At 49.1% G+C, this 18,863-nt stretch overlaps 1 protein-coding gene across 1 annotated transcript in view; it reads left to right on the top strand.

The window, feature by feature from the left end:
- Positions 1–3,276: 3,276 nt before the first annotated feature.
- Positions 3,277–18,863, top strand: part of LOC106816300 — a 19,106-nt gene continuing 3,519 nt past the window's right edge. Inside the window, exons 1-4 of the mRNA XM_014820881.1 lie at positions 3,277–3,432; positions 4,111–4,269; positions 6,953–7,196; positions 7,611–7,777. Of these exons, the coding sequence (XP_014676367.1) occupies positions 3,403–3,432; positions 4,111–4,269; positions 6,953–7,196; positions 7,611–7,777 (600 nt within the window). The 5' untranslated portion in view covers positions 3,277–3,402. The remainder of the gene's footprint in view (positions 3,433–4,110; positions 4,270–6,952; positions 7,197–7,610; positions 7,778–18,863) is intronic.

Here is an 18,863-nt window from a genome sequence, read left to right as displayed (position 1 = left end):
TCCTAATATATAAACACACAGGTCTACTGATGAAAGATTATTAGGGAAAACTGTTGCTGAGATACCGCCGCTAACTATTTTAAATACATATTCATCACAAATATAAATGCCGGCTGGCTGAGATATTGCGCATGCTGCTAACACACTAACGTAGCCAGATTGGTGTACTGGATGCGTATACGCGCGGGGACCTTACATCCAATGTCTTCCTTACCTATTCTCAAATATGTCTACTGATGGAATGTTATCATCATGAAATGCTATGTAGGATAACTCCTCTTCATTTTAGTGGATTAATCTTTGCAAAATACGATTCTCTCGCGGAGATACGCGCATGCGCGCGCACAGTGTTAGGCGATGGCAGTGCAGTCGCGTAGGAAAACTTTATAATATAGCTGGCGTGAGGCAGAGAGGGGAATGGGAGAATGGGAAGGCGCCGGGAAGATAGCTGGAGGCGTAACAGAAGAAGGAGGCTGAGCGCAGGACAGGGAGGCAAGGGGAAGGACGCCGAGGGCATAAAGTAGGGTTTTGTACTACATGCTAGGGCGCGTCTTCCTAATATAAAAGCACAGCGTGATCTACTGATAAAATTTATTGGAACCTATTGCTGAGATACCCCCTAACTATTTTAAGATACCTATTCATCACGAAATATAACTGCTTGCTGAGATATTGCGCATGCGCTGAACACACTAACGTAGCCAGATTGTGTACTGGCTGGCAATACGCAGCGGGGACATTACATGCAATGTCTTTCCTCCTATTTCTTAAAATTAATGTCTACTGATAGAATGTTATCATATAATCGTATGCTAGGATAACTCCTCTTCATTTTAAATGATAATCTTTGCAAAATATCGATTTCTCTCGGAGATATCGCGCCGATTGCGCACGCACGTGTTAGGCGGCCAGTGCAGTCTGAGGAAAACTTTATAATTAGCTTGCTTGAGGCAGAGAATGGATGGGGGAATAAGGAAGCGGGCACGGGCAGAATAAGCTTGGGGGCCGGCCAGAAGAAGAAGGAGGCTGAGCGAGGACGGGAGGCAAGGGGTAAGGCGCGAGGGACATAAAGTAGATGTTTTGTTCCCTAGCATGCTAGGGTGCTCTCCTGAATTATAAGCACAGGTCTACTGATTAAATGTTTATTCGGGAAATCTATGCTGAGATACCCCTAACTATTTTAAATGCATATGTTCATCACAAAATATACATTAATCTGGTGAATGGTATTGCGCCGTGCGCTACACATGATCGTAGCTAATGGTACTGGCTGGTATTACGGGGCGCCATGGCAGGACAGGAGGCTCAAATTTTGTCAACGAAATCCATTTTTGTACTATTAACTTGATTTTGGGGAACACAAACTCATCTGTCAATCCTGTTCCACCTGGGTCGCCATCTTTGTTTCTTTAACCTTAGTGACCATTTCTCCTAGCCCGTTTCTGACAATTGTAGCCCTTCTTACATGCGTGTGCGCATATTTGGGCCACAAAATTCGAAACATATGCAAATGACGCTTGACAAAATTGAGTTTGTGGACATGTTGGACAGAATTTGAGTTTTGTGTTCACAAAATTGAGTTTTGGTGGACAGGCATTGCAGAATGAGTTTTGTGCTTCACAAAATTGAGTTTTGTGGGGACAGGATGACAGAAATGAGTCGTTTTGTGTTCACAAAATTGAGTTTTTGTGGACAGGATTGACGAGAATTGAGTTTTGTGTTCACAAATTGACTTTTGTGAGACAGAATTGAGGTTTTTGTGCACAAAAGCTGAGTTTTGTGAACAGAAATTGAGTTTTGTGCACAAAATGAGTTTTCGTGAACTAGATTGATGTTGTGTTAGACAATGATTTTGTCCACAAACTCATTTTCGTCACGTTTATAGCCTACAAAAATTCTGTGCTGCATGACGCCCGTAGGTATACGCAGCGGGGAACTTACATGCAAAGTCTTCCTCCTATTTCTTAAATGATGTCTACTGATGCGAATATTATTATCATATAAATCTATGCTAGGATAACTCCTCTTGATTTTAAATGCATAATCTTTGCAAAATACGATTTCTCTCGAGAGATATTGCGCATGCGCGCGCAACGTGTTAGGCGTGCAGTGCCGTCTGAGGAAAACTTCATAATATAGCTTGCTGAGGGGGAGAGGGGATGCAGCAGGAAAGATAGCTGGGTGCGGTAGAAGAAGAAGGCTGAGCGAGGGACAAGGGAGGCAAGGTGTTCATCAGTGTGGGACCCACACCAAGAGAAATATAAATATAAGCTAGAAATGATACAAAACAGATCTGCAATATTTGTTACAAACACCTATGGGCGATATAGCAGTACGTCAGCTCTTAAGGACCAACTCGGGTGGCAACAACTTATGTATCGTAGATGCTTTACCTCGAGTGTATAGTGATGTATAAGGTTGTAAACCACCTCATAGCAATACCGGCGAATAGATATCTGATCCCGGTGATGTCAGGTACCAGATCGAAAAACCCCCACAAATTTCGGCACCTGCACTGCAACAACAACGCATTCAAATTTTCTTTTTTCACCGGATGATTCCAATCTGGAACAATTAACCTACCCGTGGGTGTTGTGGAAGCAACGGACGTTGACATTTTTAAGTCAAGTCTTCACTCCCACATGCACGCGAACCCACTTTAAAAGGACACCAGTTGCATTGCACTTACATAATCATTATGCACCTGTTTGTTTATTGGGTTTATCCCTGAAGGCACTTACTACCTTGTCATTATATCCCGTGTAGTGGACACCGACAAGTACGAGAACATAACGTAACATAAGGGGAAGGACGCGAGGGCATAATGTAGATGTTTTGTACACTAAATGCTAGGGCGCTCTCCTAATTATAAACACAGGTCTAGGCCTACTGATAAAGGTTTATTCGGGAAATCTATGCTGAGATACCCCCTAACCATTTTAAATGCATATTCATCAGACACAAAGTATAACTCCTCTGGTGAGATATTGCGCATGCGGTATCACACCAACTTTGCCAGATTGTGTACATCGTTCATCATCTTACATTGTGTACGGTACATGTTGCCATTGGCCTTTGATCATGTAACAGCATCTACATTGGTCTGTGGGGGAGTAAATACCTTTAATACTCGTCACTACATATGTCAAAACTCAGTGACTTCGTCGGCGCGACCGTGAGTGACGGAGGTGCACCATAGATGTGTCCGTATAACATGCTAGTTTGATATACCCGGTGACCGGTCGTGTCGTCCGAGTTTAGTTTCCAATATGGCAGGTTACACATTATCCTGTTTCATTTGATATGGTCTGATGTAAGAATATCCCTTGCACGTAGGGAAGTATTATTTGGAAATTGACGTCGCCACATTATTCTAGTTTCTGAAAGGGTTCTGCTCAAACCATGTATAGCTTTAGCAGCCTGCAATCTCAGGTAAGCCACCTGCCTTCACTCGAGTCAAAGTCGGAATTGGTCGGTAGATTCTATGTCTATGAAATCTGATGTGTAGGTACCGTACCATGGCATATGATGTGTACCTAACGTTTTCTCTTCAACTTCAAGTTCAAGAGTCGGTCACACTATCTCAACTATAAAGTTGTTCAATTGCCTATACCCTCTGAAATAGTTTGTTTTTAATATTTGCGGTTTTACTCTTTATGTTGCCCAAGAAGAATGATCTACTTTATCTAAAGCTAAAGCTGATACTGATACTGATAGGGTCTATGTCCCCCGGGGTACTGCCGGAACGTACCCTGGGTACGGTCCGGTATACCGGAACGTACCCTGGTACTATATTATATGCCGGACCGTACCTCGCCTACTCCACTAACGAGTCTAGGGAGTCGCCTACGCCTACTCCCTAACCCTAACCCTAACCCGAACCCTAACCCTAATAGTAATAGTAATCCTAATCCTAACCCTAACCATATCAAATAGTGACCAGGGTACGTTCCGGTATACCGGACCGTACCCAGGGTACGTTCCGGCAGTACCCTGGGGTACATAGACCCTATGAGCAGAACTAAAAGGACATCTGTAAGATCACAAATGAATCGAACAACAAATATGAAGAAAAATAGGAGGATTCATTCGTGTTTGAAATTTTTCCAGGCCGTGTATCAGCTATCCAACGTTGCCACTGTGCTGAGTAACTCGGCGCGCAATGCCGGCAGCACACCACACATGCTGAAGCGATGTCACAGGAAAAACGATGCAACTTGCACTGCCGCCGTCACGTCTGACCCACAGCTCAGCCGAAGCTTCGAAGTGGTAATCGGAATAAAAATCGCTCGTTCGCCAAAAATTCCATCTACAACATTAAAGAAACCGACGTGTTGCTATTGCCTTAATTGTGCGATGTTGGGCTGTACTCTAGACTTTACTCATTGCTTTCTTTTGACATAGATGTTAATGTTCAATCCTAGTTTGGAATGCCGATATATCTAGATCCGGGGTGCGAAATTAACGGGAGTCCGGAGTCAAATACTCCCTGATTTACTGTCGGACTCCCTGATTTGACATATATGCAGGAGTCCGTGTGACTCCCTGAAAATTCTGCCATTCTAACTAGTTCATTCCAGAGGACGCCACGGCCTTGCGGAATTACCGTATTTTTTCAGTAAAAGTCCAAAGAAAATTTGGCAGACGTGCAACTGCATGAATCTTAAAAATAAGCACATGTTATTGTTAATATCTTTAATTTTAAACTTCAGACTGCGGACTCCCTCATTGTGCTGCGGACTCCCATCTTTTTGAGGGCAGGGAGTCCGTTGGACTCCCGTGTTCAAAAGTTAATTACTACCCCTGTAGATCGCATATGTGCTAAAGTAATCCGGAATGTTAAACTAGGATTGGGCCTATTGGTATAGGTATAACTAGCAAATTATTAATACTGCCACTGTACGTACACCGGTCTTACCTCTGCAGGGTTTTTTCATCGGGCGTTGGAGCTATTCTAGAATAGCATCAGATCATAAAAATTTATAGGGTACGGTACAATTTATCGGTCTGGGGTAATAGCTAGCAAATTGTTAATGCTGCCACTATACATACACAATATATATATATACAGGGCCCTCGCTACCCACTCGCCAATTCGCCAATGGCGAACAAATTAGTAATCTGGCGATTGAAAGTCTTATTTGGCGAAAAAAGTGACGAACGTTAGGAGCTCATCGACGCTGAGATGAAAAGATTGCTAGGGGTGAGTCGCGCGCGCAGGGGGAGGCCGAGGAGGGAGAGGGGGAGGAAGGCGGAGGGAGTGAGGAGGGAGGGGGAGGAAGGAGGAGGGAGGGGGTAGAGCGAGACTGGTTCCACTGCTGCACACGCCCCGAACGCTGACCGTACTCTGCTAAAACTTACCGAAACTGTGACCGATTCCGTCGCCGCCGCCACGTGTCCTGCCTCCCTTCCATCTTCACAGAGGGTGCCACCGTTGTTTACAGAGGGCGCCACCATTGTTTACAGAGAGCGCCACCGTTGTTTACAGAGGGCGCCTCCGTTGTTGTTTCAGGAGTCGTACGAGCGCGCGCGGCACATCCTCAGCCGCCACGCGCGGGAGCACCGCAACCTAGCCGACGCGCTTCTCCGCTACGAGACGCTCGACTTCGACGAGATCAAGCTCGCCATCGAGGGAGGCGACCTTACCGAGCGCAAGCGCAAGGTCGCCGCCGCCAAGTCCTGAGGGCGAGGTCGCCGCCGCCAAGTCCTGAGGGCAAGGTCGCCGCCGCCAAGTCCTGAGGGCGCGATCGGGGTTAGGACTATCGGCGCCACCTGCCAGGCCGGCCAGCAATAGAGAGGTTATCTGCTAGGTATTGGAAGTTAAGAGGGTGGGGGTGGGGGGGTTGCTGGTACGGGGAACTTTGCCTCGCGATGGTGGGATACCTTAGGAGAGTTTGCGAACTGGTACCGTGAACTTTACAAAGTGTTTAACTAATGTGAGGTGTTGCCTGATGAGGGTTTACAAGATAGTACGGTAAACCTTACCTTGCGTTGATGTATAGCGGTGGGTTAGTTTGCGAGAGTATACTTGTGGCGTAAACTTTATCCAAAGCGAGGTCGCTTCCGCCGCCGTTGCCGCCAAGTCCTGACGGCAGGCAAAGAAGTGCCCCCCCCCCTAAGTTGACCTTTGAGAGGATATTATATCTATCTTACAGTAAAGTTCACCCAGCGTTTGATTCACTGCAGGTTACCTTTACTAGTATGGTATCTAGAGTTTACGTCGCGATCGTCCGAAGTTTATCGAGTATGGTTAAGGACTTACCCTGGCCAAGGAGCTAAATATAACAAGGAGAGGAAGCGCCGCCATATCTGGCCCAAATTGGGGTTCGGCAGAGACCCTAGAACAGATCAGTGTTCTATTGTCTCTGTGTTCGGTCTGCACAGCCGTTTCAGCTGATTATGGTCCATAGATGGCGCCCTTGAGGCGAAAAGCACACAGCCAATCCGCTTCCTCTCCTTGTTATATTTAGCTCCTTGACCCTGGCGTCGTTTAACTCATGGGGGGTTGCTTGCTGGGACGGTTCGCTCGTGCGGTGTTGTTCACCTATCGTTTAAATTGACTACGTCACGAATTTTCTATGGTAAAATGTGTAAAATTTTTGTTGCCATTTTTTTACATTAAAAGTAAGAACTAACGGGACTAAACGTATCGTCAAATTCTTACCTGATAAGATTGTTTCTCAACTAGTTAAAAATCCAAAAAACCTGGACGATTTGATATTATGTTCCTTGATCTGTCTATTTGATTAACTTTGTCTCTTTTTGTCTTCGATATAGTCCCCTCGTCTTTGAAGACTAATATTTATGAGGTGATGAGCTTACACCGGACTCTGACCTCCGGGGGGGGGGGGTGTTTTTGCTTCGTCAGGCATTGGAGCAGTGCACGGAGCTTGGTCTATTTATGAGGTTATGAGCATACATCCATCTTACCTCCAGGTTTTTTCTTCGTCAGGCGTTGGAGCAGTGCACGGAGCTTGGTCTAGCCGAGCTGCGGCGGATACGTGAGCGCCTGCTAGCCGCGCTCGCACCGCCCGCGCTGCGGCCGCAGTGGCAGCAGGTGTCACACGTGTCCGGGGCGTCGTTCTTCGAGAACAAGCACGGGTTTGCGGCGGCTTCGGCGGCGGCGGCGGGCGCGGCGTACGCACACGTGGACTGCGACGTTCTGCTGCGACCGCTCTTCAACAACGCTGACAGACGTGAGTTGCTCCTTGACACGCCATCGTTGACGGTCGTTGCCGAGCGGGTTGGCATGATTAACTGGCAACTCTAGCGCGTGGGCGATCGTTCGGTGTTTGCATGGGGATCTTCTGAGAACGATGCTTGGTAATGAACTGCCGCTAGGTCGGCGTTTTTGTACGTAGCACGTGCGAATTCGGTTAGCCTCCTATATTTGCCTCTTACTTTTGCCTCTTACTTTAGCGTCCTACTTTTCCCTGCTATTTTTGCCTCCGACTCTTGTCTCCTACTTTACCTGCTAATTTTTCCTGCTAACTTTGTCTACTAATTTTACCTCCTACTTCTCGGTGCTACTTTTTCCTGCTAGTTTTGCATCCTACTCTTGCCTGCTACTTTTACCGTATAATTTTTCCCACCTACTTTCACCCTTGCAGAGCAGAGACGGGGCATCGTGACGGACCAGCGGCGATACTTCAAGACAAATCGGTCGGAGCGCGTGACGCGACTCTCGGGGGAAGCTGACGACGAGACGACGACGACGACGAAGATACAGATGCTCGGCCAGCTGACGGGTCTAACGAGCGCCGCGAAAGACGCGAAGGTGCGTACGTACCCAAGGCGCAAAATTAGCGCTGGCCCACCGGCATATGCCGGCAAAAGTATTTGGAGTACGGGTAATACGGGTTGTTTAGGTTGTTTAGTTAATTATTGGTTACTGACAAAACACCGGCCCTCCGAGACAGTGATTTCAGCCGTGTTAGCGAGTATCTACATTTTTAGCTTGCCTTGACATCGTCAAGATGAGCTATTGCCATGGGGTGTCGTCCGTCGTACGTCTGTCCGTCCGTCCGTCAACATTGGCTACGGTCAACGATAAATCAAGAACTGTTTGACCCACATGTTTCAAATTGCATATAGTTGTTACTCCTATGGGAGAGGTTTCAACGTCCTATTTTGGAGCACGCCAGTCGACCTTAGTCCTACATTCGAGCCACGTCCACCTTTTGGCAAAAATTGAAATGGCCATAAATCAGTTCAGGTTCAACGGGTTTTGCTCATTTCTGGTATGTGAATGAATGAGGACACTGGCCCCAAAACATATCACAAAGGTTTTTATTTTTTTATTATTATGCAGATTAGGTAGATTTTGGAAATTTAACTATGCGTTTCAGTGTCTGCCTAGGGTCAACGATAACTAGGGTCTCAAGAACCGTTTGACCCACATGTTTCAAATTGAATACAGTTGTTACTCATATGGGAGAGATTTTAACTTCCTATTTTGGAGCACGCCAGTCGACCTACTTTTGAGCCACGCCCACTTTTTGGCAAAAATGAAAATGGCCATATAAATTCATTCGATTTTGTTAAATTTTGATATGTGAATGTGTAAGGTAGTTTTTCAACCTACATTTTTCAAACAAGCAAGAGTCAGTGAAACAGTCTTATCTTTATTTTAGAAAATTTGTGAGGGCTGGTAAAAAACTAACTACACCGGCCTCTCCTGGGCCAGTGCAAAAAAATCTTCGTGCCCTGCATAGTGTAATTTTGGTGTGTTGTATGTTGAAGTAATATAATAGCGTTTCGGGTTCAGTACACCACGCACATTCGAACGTCAAATTTCGTGACCTACGGAACAGATCAACACAGCCCGTCAGTTCTGATCGCCCCACCCCCCTCTCCTACCCTCCCCCTTCCCCCCTTCTCCCCACCCCCATCTGTGACTGCTGTGTTTCTAATCGACGCTGCTCTCGTTCGTGCCTAGCCCGACCGCGTACGCTGCTCAAGAGCGTGGACAAGAAATGCGAACTGAAGCCGATTCTGGAAGCTGCCAGAGAAGCCTGTCTCCGCCAGCAGAAGGGAAAGATCAAAGCGTCAGTAGATGTCTGTCTCGTCCGTCTGTCACCGCCTTTCATTCTGTCTGTCGCGTCTGTGCTGTGTCGTCCGTCGTCCGTCCGTCATGTCTGTCTGTCTGTGTCCTGTTGTTTCGCTTTATATTTATATCATCTACACATCCTCACCCACCCAACCCAATTACATAACCCAACTACCCAATTCACTCTAACTACCTAACAACGTATCCATCCATCCATCCATCTATATCGAAGAGCTTATTGGCCAAACTCCCTAGGGTCCATTTTTGAAGAAAATCGAGAGAAACGACAAAAACTACTTATTTTGACAAATCATTTACTTGTGTTCAGCATTGGGTTTAAAATGTTGGCTGATAGATATATAGGCTATTTTTGGCCAAATAAAGAGTTTTGGATGTAAGCTAACATGATTTATGATGCGGTCTTCTTACTTGCATGACTGTAGGCCTCTTTATTCAAGAAAAAAAGTTCTAACCAGCGTACCTATGTGCACATACTATACAGTCTGGTCGTTCAAACTCATAAAAAAAAACACGTAAAAAACACATAAAAACACACACATAAAAACATATAATATTAAACATATATACACAGACACATACACAATATCAGCATAACATAACAATACTATTCACACATATACTCACCACATAAAACACATAAACATAAAAACACATAAAACCACATACAACACACAAAACCACACACCATAACACACACGCATATTCTATAACACATAAAAGTGCAGGCCAGTTTTGCAATCAGCTCTTCATATATCAAACGCTGTCGCCTGTCGCAATAAAGAGCATTTAACTGTCTTTATTCCACGCCAGGGGGCGGTGGCGGTGTGCCGAAGGGTATATTGCCGTCGGCATACGACAAGTCGCAGGGCCGGCCAGCATCGAGGTTCGACGCCTGAACATCGATCGCCTGACATCATGCGGGATCAATCCTCAATCCGTCGCTCTGCTGGGGAAACGTTTGTCGCGTGAGCCAGCGCGGCTGCCCCTGGCGCGGGACGCCACTGCGACAACGACGACCCGGGGCGCGCGGCATCCCGGTGCGCTGATGGCCCTCCGCTTTTTACGGAAGTTTGTTGCGTTTACAGAACAGAACGTGTCTGTAACCACAAATAAATGCTTTCCGATTGTACACGTGCTGCTGTGATGTATATATATATATATACTATATAATATATATATATATATTTATATATAATATACTAATTATATTAGAAGGAGGCTATATATCCAATGACAACGCTGCACCACTGCTTCTTTGGCGCAAGAGAGTCCTTATAAATGTCTGCTTGCCTGCCTAGCTAGAATATTGATTAATAGCTAGAACGTTATCAACATCTATTATACACATCACTTATAATATATCGTATGTATATAGATAGATCCATATGTATATGGTATTATATATACATACATACAATAATACTTATATTATATATTTATAGCATATAGTATAGTATATTGTATGTAATATACATGTTTTTAACACATAACATAAGTTGATTTAGCGAACCTTAGCATATTTAGATTCTAAATCCAGATTTGCCGACAGTCGCGAGCAAAGTAGTACAATATTGCCTTCTGTGAATAATGCAGGCGGCCACCGTTCCGGCAAGAGGTCTCATAGTCGATAATCGGTAACTGATAGTTCTTCCCGATGGACATAGACGTGTTATTCTCCCCTTCGGCTGTTGCGCATGTTTTCATGACGCACCTGTGAAATTTCTTGCCTGCGGTTCGTAAGTAATGAAACTCATGTGCTATAGATGCTTTAATTAGGCTTTGAAGCAATGGGAATTATCCTTTGCAAAACACTGGCACCCTTTTAAAAAAATGGTTTGTCTCCCTTTACCTACCACTACTTGCCTTTCTCAGTTTGGGCTTACCGAATCAGGTAGGTAGTGTGAAAAAAATTCTTTTTTGATTTGACAAGATGTGTGTATGCTCAGTATTGTAATATTCGGTGTTTTGTGTATATGTCTTTTTGTTCGGAACCGAATTGATATTTTTTTTTCCGGCGGCGCAACGAAATAATTTTTGTTCTTTTGTTTAATCGCCTCAATAAAATTGCCGAGTTTTAGCTTCAGATTGCTCGCTCCAAGTTCGGTCGGGTAAAGGGGAGAAGCTAAGCCAATATTTTATCTTAGGCCCTGGTGTGTAGTGTTTCTAATCACTATGGCATTCTATATTGGTCTGTTGGTTGATGCTTGACCTAGGTTAATTGTCCGTGTTGTATTTTCTGCTGATAACCGTGTTGATCGATCGACCTTCTGTCATCGTTGTTGTCATTATCTCGATCGTTACCATTAGCTTTCGAAGTTCATTTATGACTTATTTCAAACCCACGACATCATCAATCATCATCCATCATCTACACCATCATCATCTATCATCGTCATTTCATCATCATCATTCATCTTACCATCATCTATATATCATCATATCTTGCTGCTATCTGACCGCCAGCTCGTTGTCACCGTCATCGCGGAATTGACGCGCTTTCCCTCTCGCATCTCACCTTCCCTCCTTTCTCGTTTCCTCCATCATCCTCTTTCCTCTCTCCTTCTCACCCCCCTCCTTCCTCTCTCACTCCTCCCTCCTCTCTCACCCCACCCCATCCTCTCACCCCTCCTCCTCCCTCACCTCCGTCCTCTCTACTCCCCTCATCCCCTTTTGTCTTTTTTTTTTTTTTTGCTTTTTTTCCATGGTTTCTCTCTCTCTCTCTCACTTCCTATCTGCCTCCTCGCTCTCACCCATCCTCCATTTTCCTGCTCTCAGCCCCTCCTCCTCCCTTCACCCCTCCTCTCATTCCTCTCCTCACCCCTTCCTTACGCCGTCACCCTATCTTCATCCCTTTCTTTCCCTTCATCCCCTTTCACCTCCCTCCTCTCACCCTCCTCCCTCCACCCCTCACCCTCCTCCCTTCACCCCTTTCCCTCCTTCACTGACCCATCTTCACCTCTTTCTTCTTTTCTCCCTCACCCTCTTTCCTCCCTCACTCCCTCTCTCCCTCACTTTCCCCTTTTCTTTTTTTTTGTTTTTTTCTTTCTGTTTGTGTCTTTTTTTTTTCCTTTTTCTTCATTATTTTTTTTTCCTCCCTGTCTCACTCCTCTCTTCCTCCCCCTCCTTGCTCGTTTCTTGGCCCCTCACCCTTGTCCTTCCCACCCCTGCCTCCTCCTCCCTCACTCCTCCCTCACCTCCTCCTCATCCTCATGCCCTCGCTCTCACCCTCCTCCCCTCCTTCCTCCTCCCTCCTCCCTCACCCTCCCCCTTCCTCCCTCTACTTTCCTTCTCCGTCACCCTCTCCTCCTCTCTCCTTTCACCCTCTCTCCTCCCTACTCCCTCGCCTCTCCCTCACCCCTCCTCCCTCCCCTCCCTTCATCCTTCTCCTCCTCTCCTCGCTCCCTCACTTCCTCCCTCACCCCTCCTCCTTCCTCGCTCCAGGTCGACGAGTTCCATACTGCAAAGGACTCGAGCGGAGATCGTCGATTCCTGCCGCTACCCGGGAGAAGTACTTCGCGTTTTCGGCGCTAAGCTTGTTTTCCGTAATGGTCGTGGTTGCTGGTGGCCGCCGCTTTGGTACGGGCAAGACGGCTGCGGCGTTTTGCTTTGGTTTGTGCTGGTTCGAGGGCCGAGTGCTCGGACGCTCCCGTCTTCCACTCGGCCGGCGCTGAGTTCGATGAGATCCTCGTCTGGAAGGAGCGTGAGGAGATCGTGCTGCCGATCTGTTCAGTGTGTAGTAAGCTCTTAGTTTGTGAATTTGAACCCTTGACTGCTGACCGCTGACCTGACCTATGGTCGTCAACGTCCCGCTCTTTTCGTCCCTCCCCGCGTCGGTCTAGGGAAAGCGAGGAGTATTGTGCGCGATCCTGGTCAGTGAGTAGTGCTAGTTGTGATTTTTTTTTAACTCTAACCCCTGACTTAACCGGACCCTGACCCTGACCCTGACCTGACCCCTTAATGGTCGTCATCGCCGCGTCCTCCCCCGCGGCGGTCAGGAGCGAGGGAGTGTGCGCGATTTTCTGATTCAGTGAGTGTAGTTGTGTATTTTAACTCCCTAACCCTGACCTAACCCTGACCCTGACCCTTGACCCTTACCTTCTATGGTTTGTTCATGGCGTGTCCCTCTCTCCCGCTGATTTCGTTCTTTGTCTTGGTCGTTCGGACAGGAGGCGACCTTGACCCCTGTACTTAATCCTCACCCTAACCCTTACCCTTGAGTCCCTACTCACCTGACCCTGACCCTCTGGTGGTGCATTGGGCGCTTGTTTCTCTCTCCCTTCGCGGGTCGGACAGGGAGGGATCCCTACCCCCTGACCTTTAACCCTAACTTGACCTATTCCCTAAACCCTCACACCCTAATTCGCGTTTGCAGGCACTGCGAAGTTGCCGTGCGCGCTCCTGCGTGATCTTCATCGACGAAATCCGATCTCTGGTGGGAGCGAAGCGCACAGCTCCATGCTTCACCCGTACGCCGAACCAGACGATTTCAACCAGCTGCTCGCCTGAGATGGCGGCTTTCCGGTCAGAACGAGGGCGTTTCATTTTTTCGTGCTCGTGGGCTCCAACAAACGCCGCGAAGGACCTCGACAAGTAGGTGCCGCGCACTAGTGTTAGCGAGGCTAGCGAGCGCCGTAGTGGTAGCGGGCTAGGAGGCGCCGCTAGCCAATAGTGGAACTAGCTGGCGCTGCCAGTGTTAGCGAATGCTATGGTGGCGCCGTAGAATAGTGAGACTAGGTGGCGCTGCCTCGTTGTAGCGATGCTAGCGTGTGCGCCGCCTGGCGATTAGCGAGGCCTAGGTGGCGCACTTAGTGTCTATGAAGCTATAGTTGGCTAGCGTTAGTTAGCAACAAAGCATGTAGAACCCTTAAACAAATTAGGGGGCTACTAGCGTTAGTTAAGTTAGGGATGGCGCTAGCATAAGGTTTGACAAACGTCTCGGTGTGTCTCTTGATAGTATTTGGTGGCTCTGCTAGCGTTAGTCGACCCTTTTGGCATCGCGCGTTCGCTTGATTTCAGGGGACGCTTGCTTGCGGCCGGGTGACGGTTCGACGGGAGGGTGGCAGGTTCTTCGTTACCGGACTATTATGAAGGGCGGAAGGAGAGTCATTGGAGTTCTACTTCTGGGCAAGCGTTGAAGCTAGGAAGACGGTGATCACTAGAAGGGGTTGGGGCTCAGGTCTTCCTGCCTGCGATAGCCACAGTCTGCCAAGCAGGCGAAGTCTTTAGGTCCAGTGTTGCTTACTCTTAATTCTTCCTCCCTGCTCCAACTCCCTCTCCTCTTTTCACTTTTCTCATTTCTCGTCTGTCCTCTCTTTAATCTTCTCCGGTGCGCCCACTCCCTTCTGCCTCCTGACCTTATTGCTCTTCCTTCCTCTCTTAATCTTTCTCCCTGGCTCCTACTCCCCTTTCCTTTTCCTTTCTGACTTCATTGCTCTTCTACCCGCCTCTTAATTCTCTCTTCTGCTCCCACTCTCTCTCTCCTGACCGCTTATTGCTTCTCTCTACTTTCCTTTCTTATTTTCCTCCCTGCCTCCCACTCCCTTCTCTCACCTCATTGCTCTTCTACCCTCCTGTTTATCTTCCTTCTTCTGCTCCCATCTCCCTTTCCTCACTTACATTGCTCTTCTACCTCCTCTTTGATCTTCCTTCCTGCCTCCCACTCCTCTCCTCCTGACCTCATTGCTATTTCTTCCTTCCTTTTTTTAAGTTCCGTCCCTGCTCCGCACTCCTATCCTCCTCCTCACTTCTCATTGCTCTTCTACCGCCCTCTTATTCTCCTCCCTGTCCCACTCCGTTCTCGTCCGACCTTCATTGCTCTTCTAGCTCCTCTTAATCTCCTCCCTGCTCCCACTCCCTCCTCCTCTCTTCATGCTCTTCTTCCCTCCTCTTTATCTCCTCCCTGCTCCCACTCCCTTCTCCTCCTCACCTCATTGCTCTTCTACCCTCCTCTTTATCTCCTCCCTGCTCCATCTCCTCCTCTCATCTCATTGCTCTTCTTCCGTTCCTCTTAATCTCTCCCTTGCTCCACTCCCTTTCTCCTCCTCACCTCATTGCTCTTCTACCTCCTCTTAATCTCCTCCCTGCTCCACTCCTCTCTCTCCTCATCACTATTTGCTCTTCTACCCTCCTCTTAATCTCCTCCCTGCTTCCACTCCCTTCTCCTCACCTCATTGCTCTTCACCTCCTCTTTATCTCCTCCTGCTCCCACTCCCTCCATCCTCCTACTCATTGCTCTTCTCCCTCTCTTATCTCCTCCCTGCTTCCATACTCTTTCCTCCTCCTCACCTCATTGCTTCTACCGCCTCTTAATCTCCTTCCTGCTCCACTCTCTCTTCCTGACTCATTGCTCTTCTTCCCTCCTCTTAATCTCCTCTCCCTGCTCCCACTCCTCCTCTCACCTCTCATGCTCTTCTTCCTCCTCCTTTAATCTTCTCCCTGCTCCCATCTCCTTTCCTTCTCCTCACCTCATTGCTCTTCTACCCTCCTCTTAATCTCCTCCCTGCTCCCACTCCCTTCTCCTCCTCACCTCATTGCTCTTCTTCCCTCCTCTTTATCTCCTCCCTGCTCCCACTCCCTTCTCCTCCTCACCTCATTGCTCTTCTTTCCTCTACATTCACCTCTGAAGATTCTAGAGTGTCTGGCACCATTCAGAAGGACACTAGCTTGCTTTATTAGCTGTGTATTGTCATCTCCTCTCCCCTTCTCCCCCTCTCTCTACCCTCACCTCCTAGGAGTCCCTTGCACCATTAAGAAGGATACTGGTTTGCTCTATCAGCTGTTACTGTTAAGGGGGGCTTATGTCGGGCTTGCGAGCCGACTCGACTGGAAGCAACTGGATTTCGAGCAACTGGAAGCGAATCTTTTTGGTTGCAGCGACTAGTTGCGTCCAGTTGCCCACTGTTCAGAATCTATTTCGAGCAACTAGTGGCGGCCAGTCGCAGGCAGTCGCGGCGGGGTTTTATATCGTTTAGTTTCCCACAGATATCGACATGGACGTGCTGTTGCGGGGCACGACGGGGTTTTATATCGTTTAGTTTCCCACAGATATCGACATGGACGTGCTGTCGCGAGGCACGACGGGGTTTTATATCGTTTAGTTTCCCACAGATATCGACATGGACGTGCTGTCGCGAGGCACGACGGGGTTTACGGGAGCCGACCTCGAAAACATGGTCAACCAGGCGGCACTGCGAGCGGCCATCGATGGACTCGAGGCCGTGCCAATGGATTACCTCGAAAGCGCACGCGACAAGGTGCTCATGGGTAGGTAACTGCGGCAACGCACGTATGCAGACTAGGCGGTCATCTTTGCTCGAGAGCGCATGCGACAAGGTGCTCATGGGTAGGTAACCACGGCAATGCGCGTACGCAGACGAGGTGCTCATGGGTAGGTAACCGCGGCAACGCGCGTACGCAGATGAAACGGCCATCTTTGCTCGAGAACGCGCGCGACAAGGTGCTCATGGGTAGGTCACCGTGGAGCTGATTTCAGTCCTCCGTGTCCCTTGTTTGATTGGTTGTTTAATATGTGAGATCGACGAACACGGCTGTGTGAAACGCCAGTCTAGGCGACGCGAGTAGTAGACGATGGCTGCTGCCGTGCAACGTAAACCGAGAAGCGAAGAAATTTTTATGGAATTTTTTTTCGCGACGCGGGACGTTTCCCGTTCGAGGAAAATCCGCAGCGCGTATGGATAGCTTTAGTCGGGCACATCGCACGAGCGAGCGTGAGGCCCAGAGGTTGCAGAGGTAGCGTCGGCGCCCGTCCAGGGGTAGAAATAAGGAGAGAGAAAAGAGTTCGTCCGCAGGACCATCTAGTTTGAAATTTAGATGGTCCTCCAAAATTTCAAATTGTTCTCTAAAAGTAATGCGGCGTGCAAGCGTAAGAAAGAGATTTTACATGGTGATAAAAAGGTTAAATTATTCACCTACAATGAATGTATCAAACGATACAGTAATTGTTTATTCACTTTAATAATATATTAGAACGTGGAAACTTCAAAGAAAATTACCGTAAAATGGGACCAAAATATTCAATGGTCCGTCGGACCGTTGACTTTGAAAATCTGATGGTCCTCCTGATTATTTGATGGCCCCGGACCATCGGACCATCGCTTATTTCGACCCCTGCCGTCTAAACTCCGTCTTCTCTTCTCCTCCTCCTCCTTCTCCTCCTTCGCGCGCACGCAGGACCGGAGAGGAAGAGTCGGATCCCGGACGACGACGCGAACAAGATCACGGCGTACCACGAGAGCGGGCACGCCATCGTCTCGTACTACACCAAGGACAGCATGCCGCTGCACAAGGTCACCATCATCCCGCGCGGCGCCTCCCTCGGACACGTGAGTGCTCTCCTTCCTTCTCTCTTTGCCTGCAGCCACGACTCTTCTCTCCTCTCCCACGCTGCCACAAGGTCAGCATCATCCCGCGCGGCGCCTCTCGACACGTGAGTGTCTTTGCTCCTCCTCCTTCTCTCCCTCAGCCACGACTCCTTCCTCTCCTCTCCCGCCGCTGCACAAGGTCACCATCATCCCGCGCGGCGCCTCCCTCGGACACGTGAGTGCTCTTCTCCTCCTCCTCTCTCTCCCTCAGCCACGACTCCTTCCTCTCCCTCTCCACCGTGCACAAGGGTCCCATCAATCCCGCGCGGCGCTCCCTCGGCACGTGTGGGCTCTCTCCTCCTCCTCTCTCTCCCTCTGCACGGACTCCTTCTCTCCTCTCGGCGCTGCACAAAGGCCACATCATCCCGCTGCCGGGCGCCTCCCTCGGAACACGTGTGTGCTTCTCTCCGCTCCTCTCTCTCCTCAGCCACGACTCGTTCCTCTCCTTCCCGCCGCTGCACAAGCGGTCCATCATCTTCGGCGCGGACCCTCCCGGCGACACGTGAAGTGTCTTCTCGCTCCTGCCTCCTCTCCTCTCCCTCAGCCACGCTCCTTCCTCTCCTCTCCCTGCCCGCTGCCACAGGTCACCATCATCCCGGCGGTGGCGTCCTCGGACACGTGAGTGGCTCTCCTCCTCCTCCTCTCTCTCTGCCCTCAGCCAGCACTCTCCTTCCTTTCCTCTCCCGCCGCCTGACCAAGGTCACCATCTCCGCGCGGCGCCTCCCTCGAAACGTGAGTGCTCTTCCTTCTCCTCTTCTCTCCTTCAGCCCTAGCGACTCCTGTTCCTCTCCGCTCGCACTGCCACAAGGTCACCATCATACCGCGCGCCGCTCCCTCGTGAACTGATGAGTGACTCTTCTCCTTCTCCTCCTCTCTCTCCCTCAGCACGACTCCTTCCTCTCCTCTCCTCAGCACTGACTCCTTCCTCTCCTCTCGCCCGCTGCCCACAAGGGTTCACCTCATCCCGCCGCCGCCTCCCCGCGACACGTGAGTGCTCTCCTCCTCTCTCTCGCCCTCGCACGACTTCCTTCCTCCCTCTCCTCAGCACGACTCCTTCTCTCCTCCGCCCGCCTGCACAAGGTCACCATCGATCCCGGCGGCGCCCTCCTCTCGGACACGTGAGTGTACTTCTCCTCTTCTCTCTCTCCTCAGCCACGACTCCTTCTCTCTACTCCGCCACTGCACAAGGTCACCATCATCCGCCGGTGCCTCCTCGGACACGTGAGTGCTCTTCTCTCCTCGCTCTCTTCAGCCCACGGACTCTTCCTCTCCTCTCCCGCCGCTTCACAGTTCACATCCCGCGCGGGCCTCCCTCCGGACACGTGTAGTGCTTCTCCTGGCCTCCTCTCTCCGCCACTCAGCCACGTCCATTACCTCTCCTCTTCGCCGTGCACAAGGCACCATCATACCCG

This window comes from Priapulus caudatus, unplaced genomic scaffold (assembly GCF_000485595.1).
Source record: "Priapulus caudatus unplaced genomic scaffold, Priapulus_caudatus-5.0.1 Scaffold1340, whole genome shotgun sequence".
NCBI lineage: Eukaryota > Metazoa > Priapulida > Priapulimorpha > Priapulimorphida > Priapulidae > Priapulus > Priapulus caudatus.
This window is presented reverse-complemented; position numbering and strand designations above follow the sequence as displayed.